The following is a 15899-nucleotide window of genomic DNA, read 5'->3' on the forward strand; positions in this document are numbered from 1 at the left end:
GAAAGAACATGATGACTTTATTGTCAAAATCTGGAGAGGAAACCACCTGCGGACATGGCAAGACAGAGGGAAGGTGTTAGGCCGGATCCCACCAGTAACCCAGACATCCCCTTTCCCTTCTCCATGCCATGAGTCTCATGCAATGCTCTTAATAACATCCCCATACACAGTATATCAGCAATGTGCCTTGAAATCCAAACTGAATTGCCAACATTTGTTACATTTTTCAATACTACATCCGCCCTTCGCCCTTCCAACACTTCTGAGGAATAAAGCTTGCAGTACAGCATCAGAAACACAGCACCCACCAAACACTTGTTCAATCACATTCAATTTTTTCATCTTGGCTAACATCCATCAATAATCATTCCTTGATCAAGTATTAAGATCAGTCATCCAACTGAACAAGTCAGTGACAAAAACAAGCACTCAAGCACAAGTTTGTCTGCTTTACTTACAAAGTTTGCAAAACGTCCACATGCAGACTTGCACGCCATTCTTCCAACAGTATCCTGTAGTCAATACCTTATTTTAAGACCACCAGCACACCATCACCCCCATCCCCCACCCCACCTCCCCCCCACCCCACCCCCCAAAAAAACCAACAATAAGCTGGAAACAAGCGCACAAACAGAAAAGCTTAAAATAACAATATACAGCCAATATCAAGAACGCTACGCCCTCTCACCACCTTCCCACCCCCTAAAAAAGGTTGTACAATCAAAATGTTCAAACATAACCCAAGTAATAAGCAGGACTATCAACCCAAGAAAGTGAAACATGCATTCAGAAAATGCATATAGAAATGCAGAGGCAGAGTTGTTGTTTCTTTTGTGTTGTCATGATAAATATCTGGCAACAACTATAATTGCTCATCTCAAAGATTAGAAGCTTAAGAAAATTATACACACCACGACTTCAACATCTCTTCAGTTCTGTTCAGTTTCCAAAGTGGTCATTAAGAATGTATTTTTTCCCAAATTATCACTAAAAATTGTTTTTGAGTCAAACATACATACAGTGCTCTTCTTCAAATTTCTTTGTCATTCAATACCTTCATGAATGTTGTTCCTGACTCATACCATGGCTACTATTTTAAAGTGATTAAAGTATCTCTGGATACAGGAATAAGAAACTGCACTGATATGACACAACAATTTTAAGTTCCATACAGTCTGAACTGGAGTATAAATTAGAAGAAAAAAATCAACACACCCCACCCATTACAGCAGGAGTGGTAAGACCCTGTTAGTCAATCTTCATCAACTGTGGTTCAGCTGATGATTGCAGGTCCTCATAATTTGTCAAAATTTGAAGTATATACCACCTGCTACACATAAGCAAGACAGGATTATTACACAGCTATTTCGTTTACACATAAAAGACAGGAAAAGAAATTATGCTGGAAAGAAAAGGCCAAACTAATTACAATTCAATCTCTCCTAAAACTAGTATCATACCAGTGTAAACCATACCGGCAAAGCTGATTGTGGCATTATATTTGATAAAATGGGAGACAAAGAACATTACATTTCACACACATCAAACTGGTTGCTTCAAAATGCTACACTGAAGCTGATGATAGCTTTAAACATTTTAACTGAACACACGACTAAACACAGTCATGCTTGCTCAGTCTCTCTCCCTTTCACACACACACGCACACAAAAACACACACACATATACACAGGCACACACACACAGAGTACACATTACAATCACAGTTAAGAATTGTGACATTCATTGAACAAAGCTTCAAAAGCAGTGGTAGGAAGATGCAGAAGACATGCTGACTTATCTTTTTCATTAAAAGCTTCTAATCACTACAAATGTGCCAGCAGATTTTGTGACACTACCAGTAAAACAGCCTGATAAATTATAGTCCATTGAACAGACACAAACACACCAAGCTGCTTTTATTAAACCCCAACTTCACCTCTCCCTTCTCAGCTACTCAATCTGCAATTTTCATACTCTTGTCAAAATTGTAAACTAGATCAGGCTTCTGATATGGTGAAAGAAGAAAAAAACCTTCACTTGACAACCCGAAGTATTACTGATAGAAGATGTTAAACAGAACAGAGAAACAGATCAAACAAGGAAAAAAACCTGTAATTCACACAGGCCCCCCCACGCAGTGTATCTGAAAGGCTGTGCACCCACTTTACTCCCCACACAGACACACAACAAGGAACAGCAGATAACACAGGCCACAAACTAAATTAATTCATGTCAAACAACAAACGACAAAAGCTGTTTTTTTTTAATCTTTTAAGAAATGAATCATTCTGTTGTTGCCACAAAGCAACAAAGATTTTTTACTCTCTCATTTGCCAACACAGCCAGAAAAAAAGCTCCACACCATAAATACAGATGCAAGATGTCACAACTTGTAGCTTTCTTCTGTCACACATGGTCACCCAGACCATCAGTCTTTGATAGTGTATACAATCAACTCTGATTCTCCTCCTCATCAAAGCCTTGGGATAATAGTAAGTTGGCAGCAAGGTCTTCATTCTTCTCACAAGCAAAATAGGCTTGAACGCACATGCTCTCTGAGAAGCCCAGAGCTTTTAACTGAAACAAACATCAAAATACATATATTGTTTAATAAAGGTGACAAGAACATCAAAAGAACTGGCAGAATGAATAGCAGTGTAGTTCAAAAGAAAATAATGTTTTCTCAAAGTAAGGCATCATGAACTGGTAAAAACCTGCAATAATAGTTGACAATAATAATGATGATAAACAAAAAATAATCATACTTGAACAGTAACTTAGAGTGTGTGTGTGTGTGTGTGTGTGTGTGTGTGTGTGTGTGTGTGTGTGATTATTCAAGGAAAAGAGACCAATGCAATCATGATACATTTATACTGCAGTAACAGATTTTCGTTTTATAATTGTTCAGAAGTCTAAGAGTATGTCTAAAATTCATCACTACCTAATATGGCTCTCTCTCTCTCTCTCTCTCTCTCTCTCTCTGTGTCTCTCTCTCTCTTTCTGTCTCTCACTCTCAGACACAAACAAACACACACCTACACCTACACCTACACACACACACACACACACACACACACAATTTCCTAACACAATTCTATCAGCATTCTCATTCCCACCAAAAACCATCTTTTGAAAACCATGGTGTGTCAAGATTTCATCAACCTTATTGCTAAATACTTTGATCATTTACTTCAGCATTCTTACTTCAACATACTACATTTCATGACTGAGATATGTGCTTATCAATATTTGTCTTAGCTTTGTGTGATTATCAAACTGCATATTTTATTGGTAATGTGCGCATTGTATTTTACATTTTATCATTTTTTATATAATCTGTTTACTTCCATTTACTTTCTGTTTTAATTTATTACATTTATCTGATTTTAAAATTAAAAAAATCATTTCATTTTACTTATTCTAATCTGGTACCTATAATCTAGATCACTTGGCATAATATAACATGGATTGACATGTTCAATCTTTGCATTGTTCTGTGGAGCAAATGTATTACGTCACCATTTTATCAGCAACTGCATTAACAGCTTTTCTCTTAGAGATAATATTCTTGTATCTTGTATTTGCTGTGTTTCAACCACTTAACTGAACATCTAACCTCACAAACTATCTCAACTATCTGGGAGTTTAACAGATTATTGCATCCTCCTACAGAAAGAATTCTTAATGACATCAAAGCTTCAGCACTCAAAATGTTTGTGATGAAATCTAAAGGCATCAAATCTGAAGACATTATCCCCCAAATCTGTGTAGATCTCTCAAGCGATTCTGAAATGATTTCCCTTTCTTTCTTTCTTTTTTTTTTTTCTCTCTCTCTCTCTTTTTTTTTTATTTTATTTTTTTTAACCTACTTGTTTTCCCCACAAACACAAACCTCTCATGTCTAACTGAGCATGTCTTACCCTGTCAATGGCCTCTTTTTCTTGTGGGGTGACCTGAATGAAACCGGAGTTGCCTCCTGCTTCCTGTTCCTGACCAACACCACCGCCATCCCCACCCTGAGTCTGACCCCCGCTTTCTCCGGGTTCTGCCTCATTCAGCATGGCAACAAACCGCTCCTGGTGTTGGCTGATCAGCTGGGGAGGTTGAAGGACAGATGTCGGTTTTAACAGAACATGGTACAGTAATAATAATCATAACTCTGTGTGTTTTCTGTGTGTGCATGTGTGTGTGTGTGTGTGTTTATGTGTGTAGGGCATATTTTGTGCTTTTTTGATGATAGTGTTCATATTTGCAATCTGTAGCATTGTCTTGGTGAATAAAGATGTACATTTGTAGGGTGGTTTTTTTTGTTTGTTTTTTTGTGTGTTTTTTTTGTATACGTCTTTACTTGCTGTTGTATGCCATTATACACTATAGTATATGTATTGTTCCATGTGAGGCACATAGCCATTATATGGGGAGTTTGCATCAAACAAGTACTATATTATTATCATTGTTGTTCTTGTTGTTTTTATTAATACTGTTACTATTATTATTAGACAAAGGATATTGTGCAGAGACAAATGGAAATCAGAGTGCCAACACACCAGTCTTTCACACACATGCATTATTCTAATTCAGAGAGATGAAAACTATTACAGAAAGAGGTAGGTTTTAAGGCCAAACCTGAAAGAGCAGAGTGCAGAAATCTTAAAAAGCAAAAGAGGGAGCTCATTCCAAGTACAGGGCCCAAAGAGAGAAAGAGCTGAAACCAACTGTTAAATGTTAGAATCTGGGAACACAGAAACTATGGAACAGCCAAAAAATAAAGAGAGCACACAGGGCATTTACCTCTTCAACTGTCTATCAGAATAACCAAATCACCCATGTTAGAATACCCAACCTTCTTAAATGTTGATCAAGTTTTCACCAAAATTAGCAGAAATTCTAACAAATCCTGTCTGCACCCATTTTGATTATCAAAACCGGATTAAAAATTCATAATAAAATGTCCTCAACTCAGGTGTTAAAGAAAATTACCAGAGCACTTGGACAGAAAGTTTTAATATTTCAAATGAAAATAAAATTCACACACACACACACACACACACACACACACACACACACACACACAAGGAAACAAATGATCTCATATTATCTGCTAAATGTGTGTAAAAACATATAGGAGTACAAACAATATGACCCCAATGCCAGTTTTTCTTTAATTCTACAATGGCCAAAGAAGGCCAGAATAAAAAAGAAAATGCCATTTTCTTTTCTCCTTTTTTTTTTTGGTGGTGGGGATACACAAGGTGGTGATTATGGGAACAGCAGTCTTAGTCTTCTATTGTAGGCATGCACATAAAAAATTAAATATATGAGAAGAGGAAACAACAACAGCAACAAAAACTAATACTCTGACTTCTTACATGAGAAGAAAACAACAACAACAACAACAAAAACTAAGTCAAGTCAAAATACTCTGACTTCTTACCGACAACAGGGCTGGGTTGGTGGTACCAATCTGCTGAAGGAGTGCAGGCAGGAGACCAGGGTTTCCTCGGAGGGCTGCTCGCATTCTCTGAAATTGTGGCTGAGCACGTAAGAAGGCCAGCTGATCCTCAGTGCTAGCCCCAGCTGTACACCAACAAGTCCACAAATTAAAAAAAATAGAACACACAAATGAAAACTTGAATAAATGCATCACGAATAAACCACATTCAAAAGTAATCATGTAGGGTCTGGTTGTTTTTTTTAAGTGTCTACCAGTTTGGGGGACCAAACTGATACATTAAAAACTGAGATTTTTTTTTAGTAAAAAACATTTGTTGTTTTTGTTAAATTCAAAAACAAGTCAGCTGATCTTTAAACTCTGGTGAAAACGCTTGTATCCCATTGACACAGAAGATATGGAAAAAGGAAATTTTCAACATGACCTACTAGAACACGGGCTGAAAAAAGCTACATCAATAAACCATTCAGGCAAATTTGCTGAACCCTCTCTCTCATTTTTTTCTATTTATCACACACTCATATTTCACACAGACTCTCTCTCCCTCTCTCACACACTCTCTCTCTCTCTATCTCTCTCACACACAAAAAAAATCTCCCCAGCAGAATGACAGACAATGGCCCAGTGCACTTACTTGGGGGGTTCTGTGGGGTACCAGTGGTACCGGTGGAAGCACCTGTGGCAGCAGCCGGAGTTCCTGAAGGAGGAGCAGCAGGGGGGGCATCGGTAGCTGGAACAGCTGGACTCTCTTCTTGCAACTGACCTTCAGGAATCCCCTGGAACAGAATCCCTCTGGCACTGAAAATCTACTTTTCCCCTCCCTTTGTACAAGCGCTTTCAAGTATCATGACTATGACACACCAATAAAATACTGTACATACCTTACAAATACTGGTTCAACTTATTGTCTTGACCAGCACATAGGATCTGTGGCCAACACCCTTCATTAATAAAAGAAAAAGAAAAAACTTCAGAAATCCTGTCTCTATGGGTTTTTTTTTTTTAAATCACAAGAACTCAAAAAAGTAAGCAAGTAAGTCATGTCTAAATGCAATGACCACACATGTGCACATGCACACACACACACACACGAACACACACACGAACACACATGCAAATTTAAATCATTCCTTTCTCCCGTTTCTAAATCTCTGAAGTGTTCCTCCTAATGAAAATGTTCAAAATCTGTTTCAGTGTGTGAAAAACACACAAAAACAAAAAACAAAAACATATCTAAACACATTCCTTTCTAACCAGTCTCTGCATAACTAAGGCACTGCGTTCCATATCTGAATTCTATCCATCCACATCCATACATGTGTTTTGCATGCAAGCATGTGCGACTATATATGTGTATGTGTGTTTGTACATGTGTGTGTTTGAGTTCTTGTATGCTTTTTGTCAGACATGTTATTGTAAAGTGCTTTGAGAGGTACAAAAGTGCAATATAAAGGCACTATTATTATCATTACTATCATCATACTCATGCTAAATAAATCATTGCTAACACTATGCAGAAAACAAACAACTCACAGAAAGACAATATTCCACAGCCCTGTCTGGATTGTTGAAACTGGCCCTCAGAGCACGGACCACCTGATCTCGATCGAAGCCCATCATCATGATCTCTGTCACCATGTTCTCATAGGCCGACCCTGTCACCAGGGTGCTCTCAGCTGACTGGACAGCCGTACCTGTGGCTCCCACGTCGGAAGCCTCCGTGGCTGGGGCTGGAACGACTGGCGTGACCCTGAAACGATTCATAACCATAACTCATTACACACCAATAAACACACCCACACACTCATGCAAACACCCACACACTCACTGTTTGCATATTCATTCCACCCTGAAATGATTCCTAAATCATTAAAGAATAGAACACAGCAATTAAAAAGGAAAATTTTTAATATAAAAAAAAAAGAACACACCAATTCAAAGAGCCTGGACCACCTGCACATTCCCTTGTTTGCACACACACACACATTTTCTCTATCTCTCTCTCTCTCTCTCTCTCTCTCTCTCTCTCAAACCAGTGAAAGCAAAAATGCTGTTCAATAACCTTATTTCCGTGTCAAAAAAAAAAAAAAGACAAAATATTTACAGATTCCCCGCTCCCCTTCTCCCACAAGTACACAAAACACACACATGTGTGGGCACATGCCCACACATGCCCACACACACACAGACACTCAAAAACAAGCTAACAACCAAACACAGCAGTGCCCAACACTGGTATCGTTACTATACCCGCCAACAATGGTGTTGCTGTCTCCTTTCCCTTCTGTTTCTGGCTGGCCAGTGGGAGTTGGGGCAGCAGCAGCAGCAGGGGGGGCAACAGCAGTAGCAGCTGGCGCAGTGGCGGCAGGGGCACTAGCTGTCGTTTCCGTAGGTTTAGCTTCTGCTTCAGGGGCAGGGGCTGGCTTTGGCTGAATTAGGTAAGACTTTTAAGATCAATAAAAACAAAATAAATAATGAGCTTAAAAACCTCGAGTGGCAGTAAAATGAACACAAAAACAATTTCTGACTTCTGACGTTGATTGCAAAAAATTTCACCTCAAACAAAATATACTTCTGCATGACTTTAAGAAACTAAGAAAACAAAACAACAAACAAAACTGGATGATTTGTTTATGCACTGCAATACAAGTTTGTGTTGTCATCTGACTGTATTATTCTTTATTTTTACCTTTGACTTAATCTGTGCATGGTGGTATTGTTATGACTGTTGTTATTTCTTCTTAATTGTATTCAAGACAAATTGAATCCACTGATTTAAGAGTTCACAGACAGGAATATCAGCACACTGATTTCCAGTTGCAAGCAGCTTGGTTGCTGATTTCTGTAAATGCTATGTCATTTTCTCTTTAAAAAAAATAAATAAATAAAATTTTAAAAATAATAAAGTCTGTTGTAAAACCAGTAACATAAAATCAGAGATTTTGTAAATGTCTAATCTATTTCATTTCATCTAGATATTCTCAACACATACTGATGCAAGTTTTGACTCAACCACCAGTGATGAATCTACCTGAACCTGCCCATGACTGATCTATTACCTGTTTCCCAAACACACAAGTACATGTATACAAAGAATACTACTTACATGCATATATACACACTATGACATATACACACACAGAGTAACAATATACATACTAATATATATGAAGTGATGCACTCACACATCTAATGGCTTACTATCAAAATAACTGAAATAGTAATATCAATTAATATGATGAAAAATTAACTCACCTTTGTCACCATCACCACCACAAAGTTCTTTTCATCAATCTTGTATTCATTGACAACTTTTTCATCATCAAGAATTTTTCCTATAAAAAAAAGAAACAATAAAAAGTTAATAAACAAACAATATGAATAAAACAAACCAAGCAGACAAGTGAGCTATATTAGTATATATAATCTTTTCAAACAAAAATAGGGACCTCTCTGGAAAACACACCAATCAGCATTCAGCAAAAATAAAAGCTTCAGAATTAGAATATATGAATACACCTGACACATTTTTCTTCCTGTGTTGTTGTGTTTTTTGTTTTTTTCTTTTTTGATATCACAATGTTTTTTGTTTTGTTTTGGCACATGATCAAAAAAATATGACAACTCTAGATTTACTCACAGTTTTGAAAAACAAAACAAAAAAAAACCCAGTAACAATGGTATATTGTAGTATATATATGAAGATAAAGTCCAAGAAAGATGTCCTTGCATCAATAAAATATTCCTTCCTTCTCCACTCAGCTCCCCAGTTAAACTTTCCAATTGTTTTTTTGTTTGTTTCTTGTTGTTATTTAACATGCTTTGTTTTTATTGATTTTTTTTTTTCATTGTTGTTGTTTACCCCTTTTCTGTCTGCAAAAAGTTTTTGCCCATCAAAGTGGCATTTATTTTTCCCTTGCATTGTTCTGCCAGAAAAACATTACTGCAATGGGTTCTTCAATAATGTTTGTGAAGTGCATGCTGCACAAGGGGTGTCAGTGTATCGTCTTATCCAAAAGACGTGTGCAAAACACTTAATATTCCTTGCGACCCCGGTACACTTGGTAATAAAGACATATTCTAATTTCTATTCTATTCTATTTTATTTCTATTTTCAGTTTTTGGCCAAAATCTTCAATTGTGTTCTGTAGCTGTGATGTTACCAATTTGTGCAAGGTCATTCAAACATGCTATACAGAATATTGAAAACTCTTTTCAGTATATCAACATGCACAACCATCACTAAACATACAAGATGCAGACTGACAAAAATGCAGCCTTACAAGCTATAATAAATATTAGCTATAAAAACTGCCAATTCTATTTCTAAATTTACTTCTTTACTTTCCTTTTTTTTCCAGAAATAACAACCAATTGAAAGTCTGGTTAATTAAATTTACATTAATAATACGCAAACCATAATAATGTCATGTTTTAACAACAGGCATGGAAACTAGAGGAACTGGACAGAGAGGGTGCAGCAAAGGTATGAATGTGGAAATATGAATTCTTATATCAGCAACTTAAAGTTACAAATCCAATCAAACTCTCAAAACAGAACTAAAATCATGTACTGACAGGCAGATTATTTGAACATTTAAAAAAAAAAAAAAAAGCACCTTAACTATGCATAAACATATTATATACATCATACTGAAGCCTGAAGCAAACAGATCATATACGTAATATGAATGAAGTCTGGAACCACCTGAACTTGACAAGACTGCTATGCTTAAGTAGTATTGTTTATGAATAAAACTGGATAAAACTAAAAGGAAATATATAATAAAATAACTATCTTTAGTATCTAGTATTTTTCATGCTCTTGATCAGTCAGAAAACACTTCTGATTAGTTTGCGTACTTGATATACACAGTACAGAAGAGATGAAGAATCAGAGAATTCTCAGTTCCAAGTTATTTCAGTGCTATGGCACCAAGTGACCAACCTCACTTACCTGCATAAATAAGCTTTTGCCCTCCAGCAGGGAAGTCCTTGCCCTTTTCAGCTTCAATCTTTTCCTTCAGCTCTTTAACCTGAAACACAATGATAAACATTCTATTTCACAATATGCACATGAACACAGACAAGCACCGATTATCACATATACAAATCAGTCCTCCAACAAAACATATAAATTATAATGTGCACACATCAATGCTGTTCATAGTCTCAGCTGCATTTATTTCAATGTCAACTAACTACAAAGTAGTGTAGTTTAGTTCTCAAATTAGCCTTCAATTTTAAAACAAGTATAAAAATTATTGAATTTGCAAGCATTTGCCTCTATATCAGTATCACTTTGGTTTTACCTCAGGAGTAAATTTGTTTCTGGCCAGGATTGCTAATGAATTCAAATCTTTACATGAATTTCAACTGATAAATATCATGCTCTGTGGTTTTCTGTTGTTGTTTTTATGCCTTATCATCCATGCATTTATTTGATGGATGTTCTAATATACTGGATGTTTTAATTTGTTTACATTGTTGTGCAATACCTTATTGTCATAACATGTGTGCATGTGCATGTGCATGTGTGTGTGTGTGTTTGTGCATTTTACTTTTATATACAATCTATTTCATTTGTTAGATTTTTTTTTTTTTTTTTTTTACATTGTTGTACACTACCTTGTCTTAATATGCGTATGGGTGGGGGTGAGGGAGAGGGTTAAATACTTATATTTTATTTGCTTTAGTTGTTTTAGTCAGCTACTTCGAGTTTTTATCTGACTTGTTTCAGTGTATTGTACAGTACATATGTTCATTTTTATGTTGATGTCTTCAACGAGCCTGTGATTGCACACATTAATTTCCATGTGGATTAATAAAATGTTTTTGAATCTGAATTGAATTTGAATGCATTTGGAAGGGTTCGTTTAGATTTCTTGTTGGTCATTGGATACTCATACTGACACATACAATAAGTTGATGAACTACATCTTGACTTTTTATATTAAGTCCACATGGTCCTCAACGACAAAAAAGTACACCACTGGTACAAATCAACAATTTTTACCCCAAATGTCAACCACTTGTTTTTTGTCTTAACTAACTCAGAGTTAACAGTTATGATAACTTCTATTAACCCATAAACAAAACTACTTTCAAATTTTGTGTTACACGGTCAGGTCCACAAGTACTATTTTCATAAAAGCAGGATGACAATATTCGAGAATGTCAGCTGTTGAGCCATTTTACAGTTTTAGTTTCACTTTTAGGCTCCAACGGCTATGAAGAATGAGTAACAAAGAGCGAGACTTTTTGCTTTTACGATTATCAATCATGCAGATGTATTATTCTTCGAGATTTTTTGTCAAGATGTCAATACTATCAATTTTCTTACCGTGCTGTCTGGTTGCACCTCAACCTTAAAGGTCTGCTGCTGCAGAGTTTTCAACGTTATAATCATTTTGCTTTTTGAGAAAGCAACTTCTTCCAACAGGACACGGACAAGCTGATTTTCACTCTCGCCGGATGACAACCTGTTTAGAAAGACGCCATTAAAGTGACGTCACGCAGTAAACGTTAACTCTGTATAAAATCTAATGTATTTACTACAATGATGAAAATGTTCATCGTTGACAAAATAAAATAAAAATACAATGAAATATTTCCAACAATATGTTTGTTTATATTGACAATTATCTCAATGCGGAATCACAACTGTCTTTTTAGCAAAATGGCAACAAAAAATAATGATTTTGATGTGCGCGTCAGTGTCCTCGGACGCGTTCGTTCGTTTATTTATTTATAATCTGTTCATCTAAGATGATGATATTAGACTGGAAATAAATGATATTATATTATTATTATTATCATTTGGATTATTATAATTTCTATCATCACGGTGATGATTGTTATCATTAATTAGAAATCATCATTTCTGTACTGATATTCAAACCATTTGCACATGAAAAGGGGGCGGTTGAGGTGGAGGGGGAGCGAAGGGGAAGGAAGAGAGAGAGAGAGAGAGAGAGAGAGAGAGAGAGAGAACAGAATGTGGAAAAGATAGAGTACAAAATGTAAAATGGAGAGGATGTGTGTCAGTGATTGGAGAAAGAAAAAACATTATATTGGAAGGGTGTGTGTGAGAGGGGGGACGGGGAAAGCGGGCCGGATTAGGACACAAGAGAAAAGTAATCAATAATCAGAAGAATTTCCCCTATCATTCCTTCAAGTGCGAGTCCTTGTGGGTTGGTGTTCCGCTGGTCCCATAACTTCGATCTTGCATTAAGGTCTCCACAGATAATGACTGAGTCTCCAAGTTCGTTCTCTATTTCCTCTAAAAAGGCCCAGTCCTCTTTTGTTGTGCAGGTGCGAGGAAGGTGGCAGAATGGTTAAGACGCTCAGCTGCCAATACAGAGAGTCCGTGAGGGTGTGGGTTCGAATCCCGCTCTCGCCCTTTCTCCTAAGTTTGACTGGAAAATCAAACTGAGCGTCTAGTCTTTCGGATGAGACGATAAACCGAGGTCCCGTGTGCAGCACGCACTTGGCGCACTGAAAAAGAACCCATGGCAACGAGAGTGTTGTCCTCTGGCGAAATTACGTAAAATGAAATCCACTTTCATAGGTACACAAATATGTAAGCATGCACTCAAGGCCTGACTAAGCGCGTTGGGTTATGCTGCTGGTCAGGCATCTGCTCAACAGATGCGGTGTAGCGTGTATGGATTTGTCCGAACGCAGTGACGCCTCCTTGAGAAAGTGAAACTGAAACTGAAACTGTGCAGGTTCCTGGGTGAACATAGGCATTGATGTGCTTTTGTGAATTCCGTCAGGTTTTTCAAGTCGCACCCCCACTAGTTCACATGAGTTGCTACGATGCAGGGAACAATGTTAAATACAGAAGGCAAAAGATTGAAATAAAATCATAAAAGAAAATGGGCAACGCAGTGAACCCGTAGGCCTACTAACACATGCGCACACACAAACCCAATTAAGATCACACACACACACACACACACACACACACACACACACACACACACACACACAAGAAACAAAACCGCCATGGATAACAAAAGAAACTGACACTGAAATACATTATAGAGATTATTTGAAGCTGTATGGATCAAATGAACAATATAAGAAACAAAGAAATAAAGTAAACGTCATGAAACGTAAATCGAAATATAAGTATTTTCAGAAAATGTTAATCAATACAAAAGATTCTCGTCTAATTTGGAAAGCCATTAACAAGTTCAATAATTAACACGTAGCAAAAAGACAACGATCGAAGCATCACTGATGTAACACTGAGTAGATCAGTTAAATAATCATTTTGCAACCATTGCTGAAAAAATTATACCAAAGGATAGGACCAGTGAAAATGACCTCTGTGTTCTAAAACAGTATATTGACTCAAAGAAAACGCATGTTCCTTTTAGTCTTCAACCAATGACTCTCTTGGATCATTGTATTTCAAAGCCTATCAAAACTGAAACAATCTGCCACACGTGATTTGGACGGGTTAGATGGACAGATACTAAAGCTTTCTTCCCCTGTTATTGTGGATACTCAGACATATCTTTATAATTTGTGTGTCGATAAAAAAAAAAAATGTTTTCCTTCAAAATTTAAGCAGGCTAGAGTCATTCCACTGTACAAATCGAGTGATTCTTCTGATCCATTTAACTATAGACCAGTTTCTGTCTTGTCTGCTCTGTCTAAACCCATTGGAAAAACTCTTGCAAAAATGTTTACATTCTTATCTATTTGACGACTACCTAATCCATGAAGACCAGTCTGGTTTCCGTAAAAATCATTCTTGTCATACAGCCCTCACGCATACAACTCACTGACAGTCTTCTACATAACATAAATGAAAATGAATTTACAGGTCTCCTCTTTATAGATTTTGAAAAAGCTTTTGATGTAATCACTCCTTGTTACTACGTAAATTAGAAGCTTATAAATTACCATCAAAGTATACTCACCTTATACAATCTTTTCTTTCTGACAGGAAACAGTTAAAAACAGTAAATAATCAAACCTCAAATTTTACATCTATTAAACATGGAGTACCACAGGGATCCATCTTAGGGCCAATTTCATTCTCCACTTATGTTAATGACTTACATTGTTATATGAAATGTGAATGTGAAATGTTTGCAGATGACACATCCTCACATTCAAGCAATTCAGACGCCAGTAAACTTACTAAAGAACTACAAGATGATATTCTGAAACTTAATGACTGGACACACTTGGATCACTTGTCCTTAAATGCTCAGAAAACGAAGTGTATGTATGTATGTATGTGTACGACAAAAAGACAAAAAATGAAACATAACTTCAAACCACTATTCCTGGGGCGTCAATAAAATTGAAGAGGTAGATTCAATGAAATTTTGGGCGTCATTATTGATAAAGATCTATCTTGGACTGATCATGCGAAGTACTTAAGTAAACGTCTCTCAAATAGAATACTTCAGCCAGCAAAAATCAAAAAGATCCTTAATCTCCATTCACGAAAGCTCTTCTTCTGTGCACATGTATTCTGCCAGTAATCGATTATGCGTCAACTTTATGGGACAGCTGTAGCCTCTCAAACACGAAGTTTATTCACCGGTTTGTATAAAAGAGCACTGAAAATAGTATCGTTAAAATCGAACTCCCTGACCCCAGTGGACAATAAATAACTTAGTATATTATCTTTTCACAACAGGCTGTACTTCAACAAAGCTGTTTGCATGCATAATGTTACGATGTATGGAAATGCTCAAAAAAACAAAAAACAAACAAAACAAAAAAAAAAGAAGAAGAAGAAGATTGCAGACACTTTTAAAACTAATGAACACAGACACAACCACATGCTCTGCGTACCCAGACAAAGAAACAACCTTTACAAATCCAGATATCTGTATTCTGGTGGAAATTCATGGAATATTCTTCCAATCCTCTAAAAAGTATAGTGAATACAAACGTGTTTAAGAAAAATTTGAAGAATCACCCCATTTGAAATAATTAACATAATACGTCTTGATCTGTTAGTCTGATACCCCTTTTATTAATTGTGATTTTTTTAATTTAATTTTTTTTTTTTTAATTTTTTTGCTGCCCCATCATCTGCACCGTTTCAGTGGCATTACTCCCACGCCGCTCATTTAGATTCCCCCATACATGGTCACACCCGGGTTCGTCCGTCGCAGTTCCAGCGTCGGCAGTCCACAGGGAACCATCGATGTTAGGTCGCCAGGAGGCCACACACTAGAGGAGACCCTGCACTGCTGCTGAGTCACTTCAGTGGTGTTCAGTGGTCCCTGTTCTGTTTTTTAACGTACTTAGGACGCCACCTACTAAGCCCCCCTACTAACGACAATAATGGCTTAGTCGCGGAGCCAGACTGAGTGAGCGTCCCTCCCAGAGTGGAGACCGCCACTACGTCCCTCAAACAACAGCCCCCCATGAATCTGCCGACACTGACGACATTGACAGGACTCACCCC

General features: G+C 37.0%; 1 protein-coding gene across 1 annotated transcript; it reads right to left on the minus strand.

The window, feature by feature from the left end:
• LOC143279767 (UV excision repair protein RAD23 homolog B-like) lies at nucleotides 1-11956 on the minus strand. Its single transcript, XM_076583902.1, has 9 exons — nucleotides 11796-11956; nucleotides 10410-10488; nucleotides 8708-8787; nucleotides 7703-7881; nucleotides 6986-7202; nucleotides 6087-6228; nucleotides 5435-5577; nucleotides 3921-4094; nucleotides 1-2577 (listed from the first exon to the last, which is right to left on the minus strand). The coding sequence occupies exons 1-9, from the start codon at nucleotides 11859-11861 to the stop codon at nucleotides 2452-2454; spliced, it is 1206 nt and encodes a 401-aa protein (XP_076440017.1). The 5' UTR covers nucleotides 11862-11956; the 3' UTR covers nucleotides 1-2451.
• Between the last annotated feature and the right edge of the window lie 3943 nt (nucleotides 11957-15899).

This window comes from Babylonia areolata, chromosome 3 (genome assembly GCF_041734735.1).
Source record: "Babylonia areolata isolate BAREFJ2019XMU chromosome 3, ASM4173473v1, whole genome shotgun sequence".
In the NCBI taxonomy this organism is placed as follows: Eukaryota; Metazoa; Mollusca; class Gastropoda; order Neogastropoda; family Buccinidae; genus Babylonia; species Babylonia areolata.

Coding starts and splice junctions, on each gene's coding strand:
- LOC143279767 (XM_076583902.1), bottom strand. CDS start 11,861: ATGATTATAACGTTGAAAACTCTGCAGCAGCAGACCTTTAAGGTTGAG. Junction 7,203..7,702: donor AGCAACACCATTGTTGGCGG/GTATAGTAACGA, acceptor GAATCGTTTCAG/GGTCACGCCAGTCGTTCCAG. Junction 6,229..6,985: donor CTGTGGAATATTGTCTTTCT/GTGAGTTGTTTG, acceptor ATTCTGTTCCAG/GGGATTCCTGAAGGTCAGTT.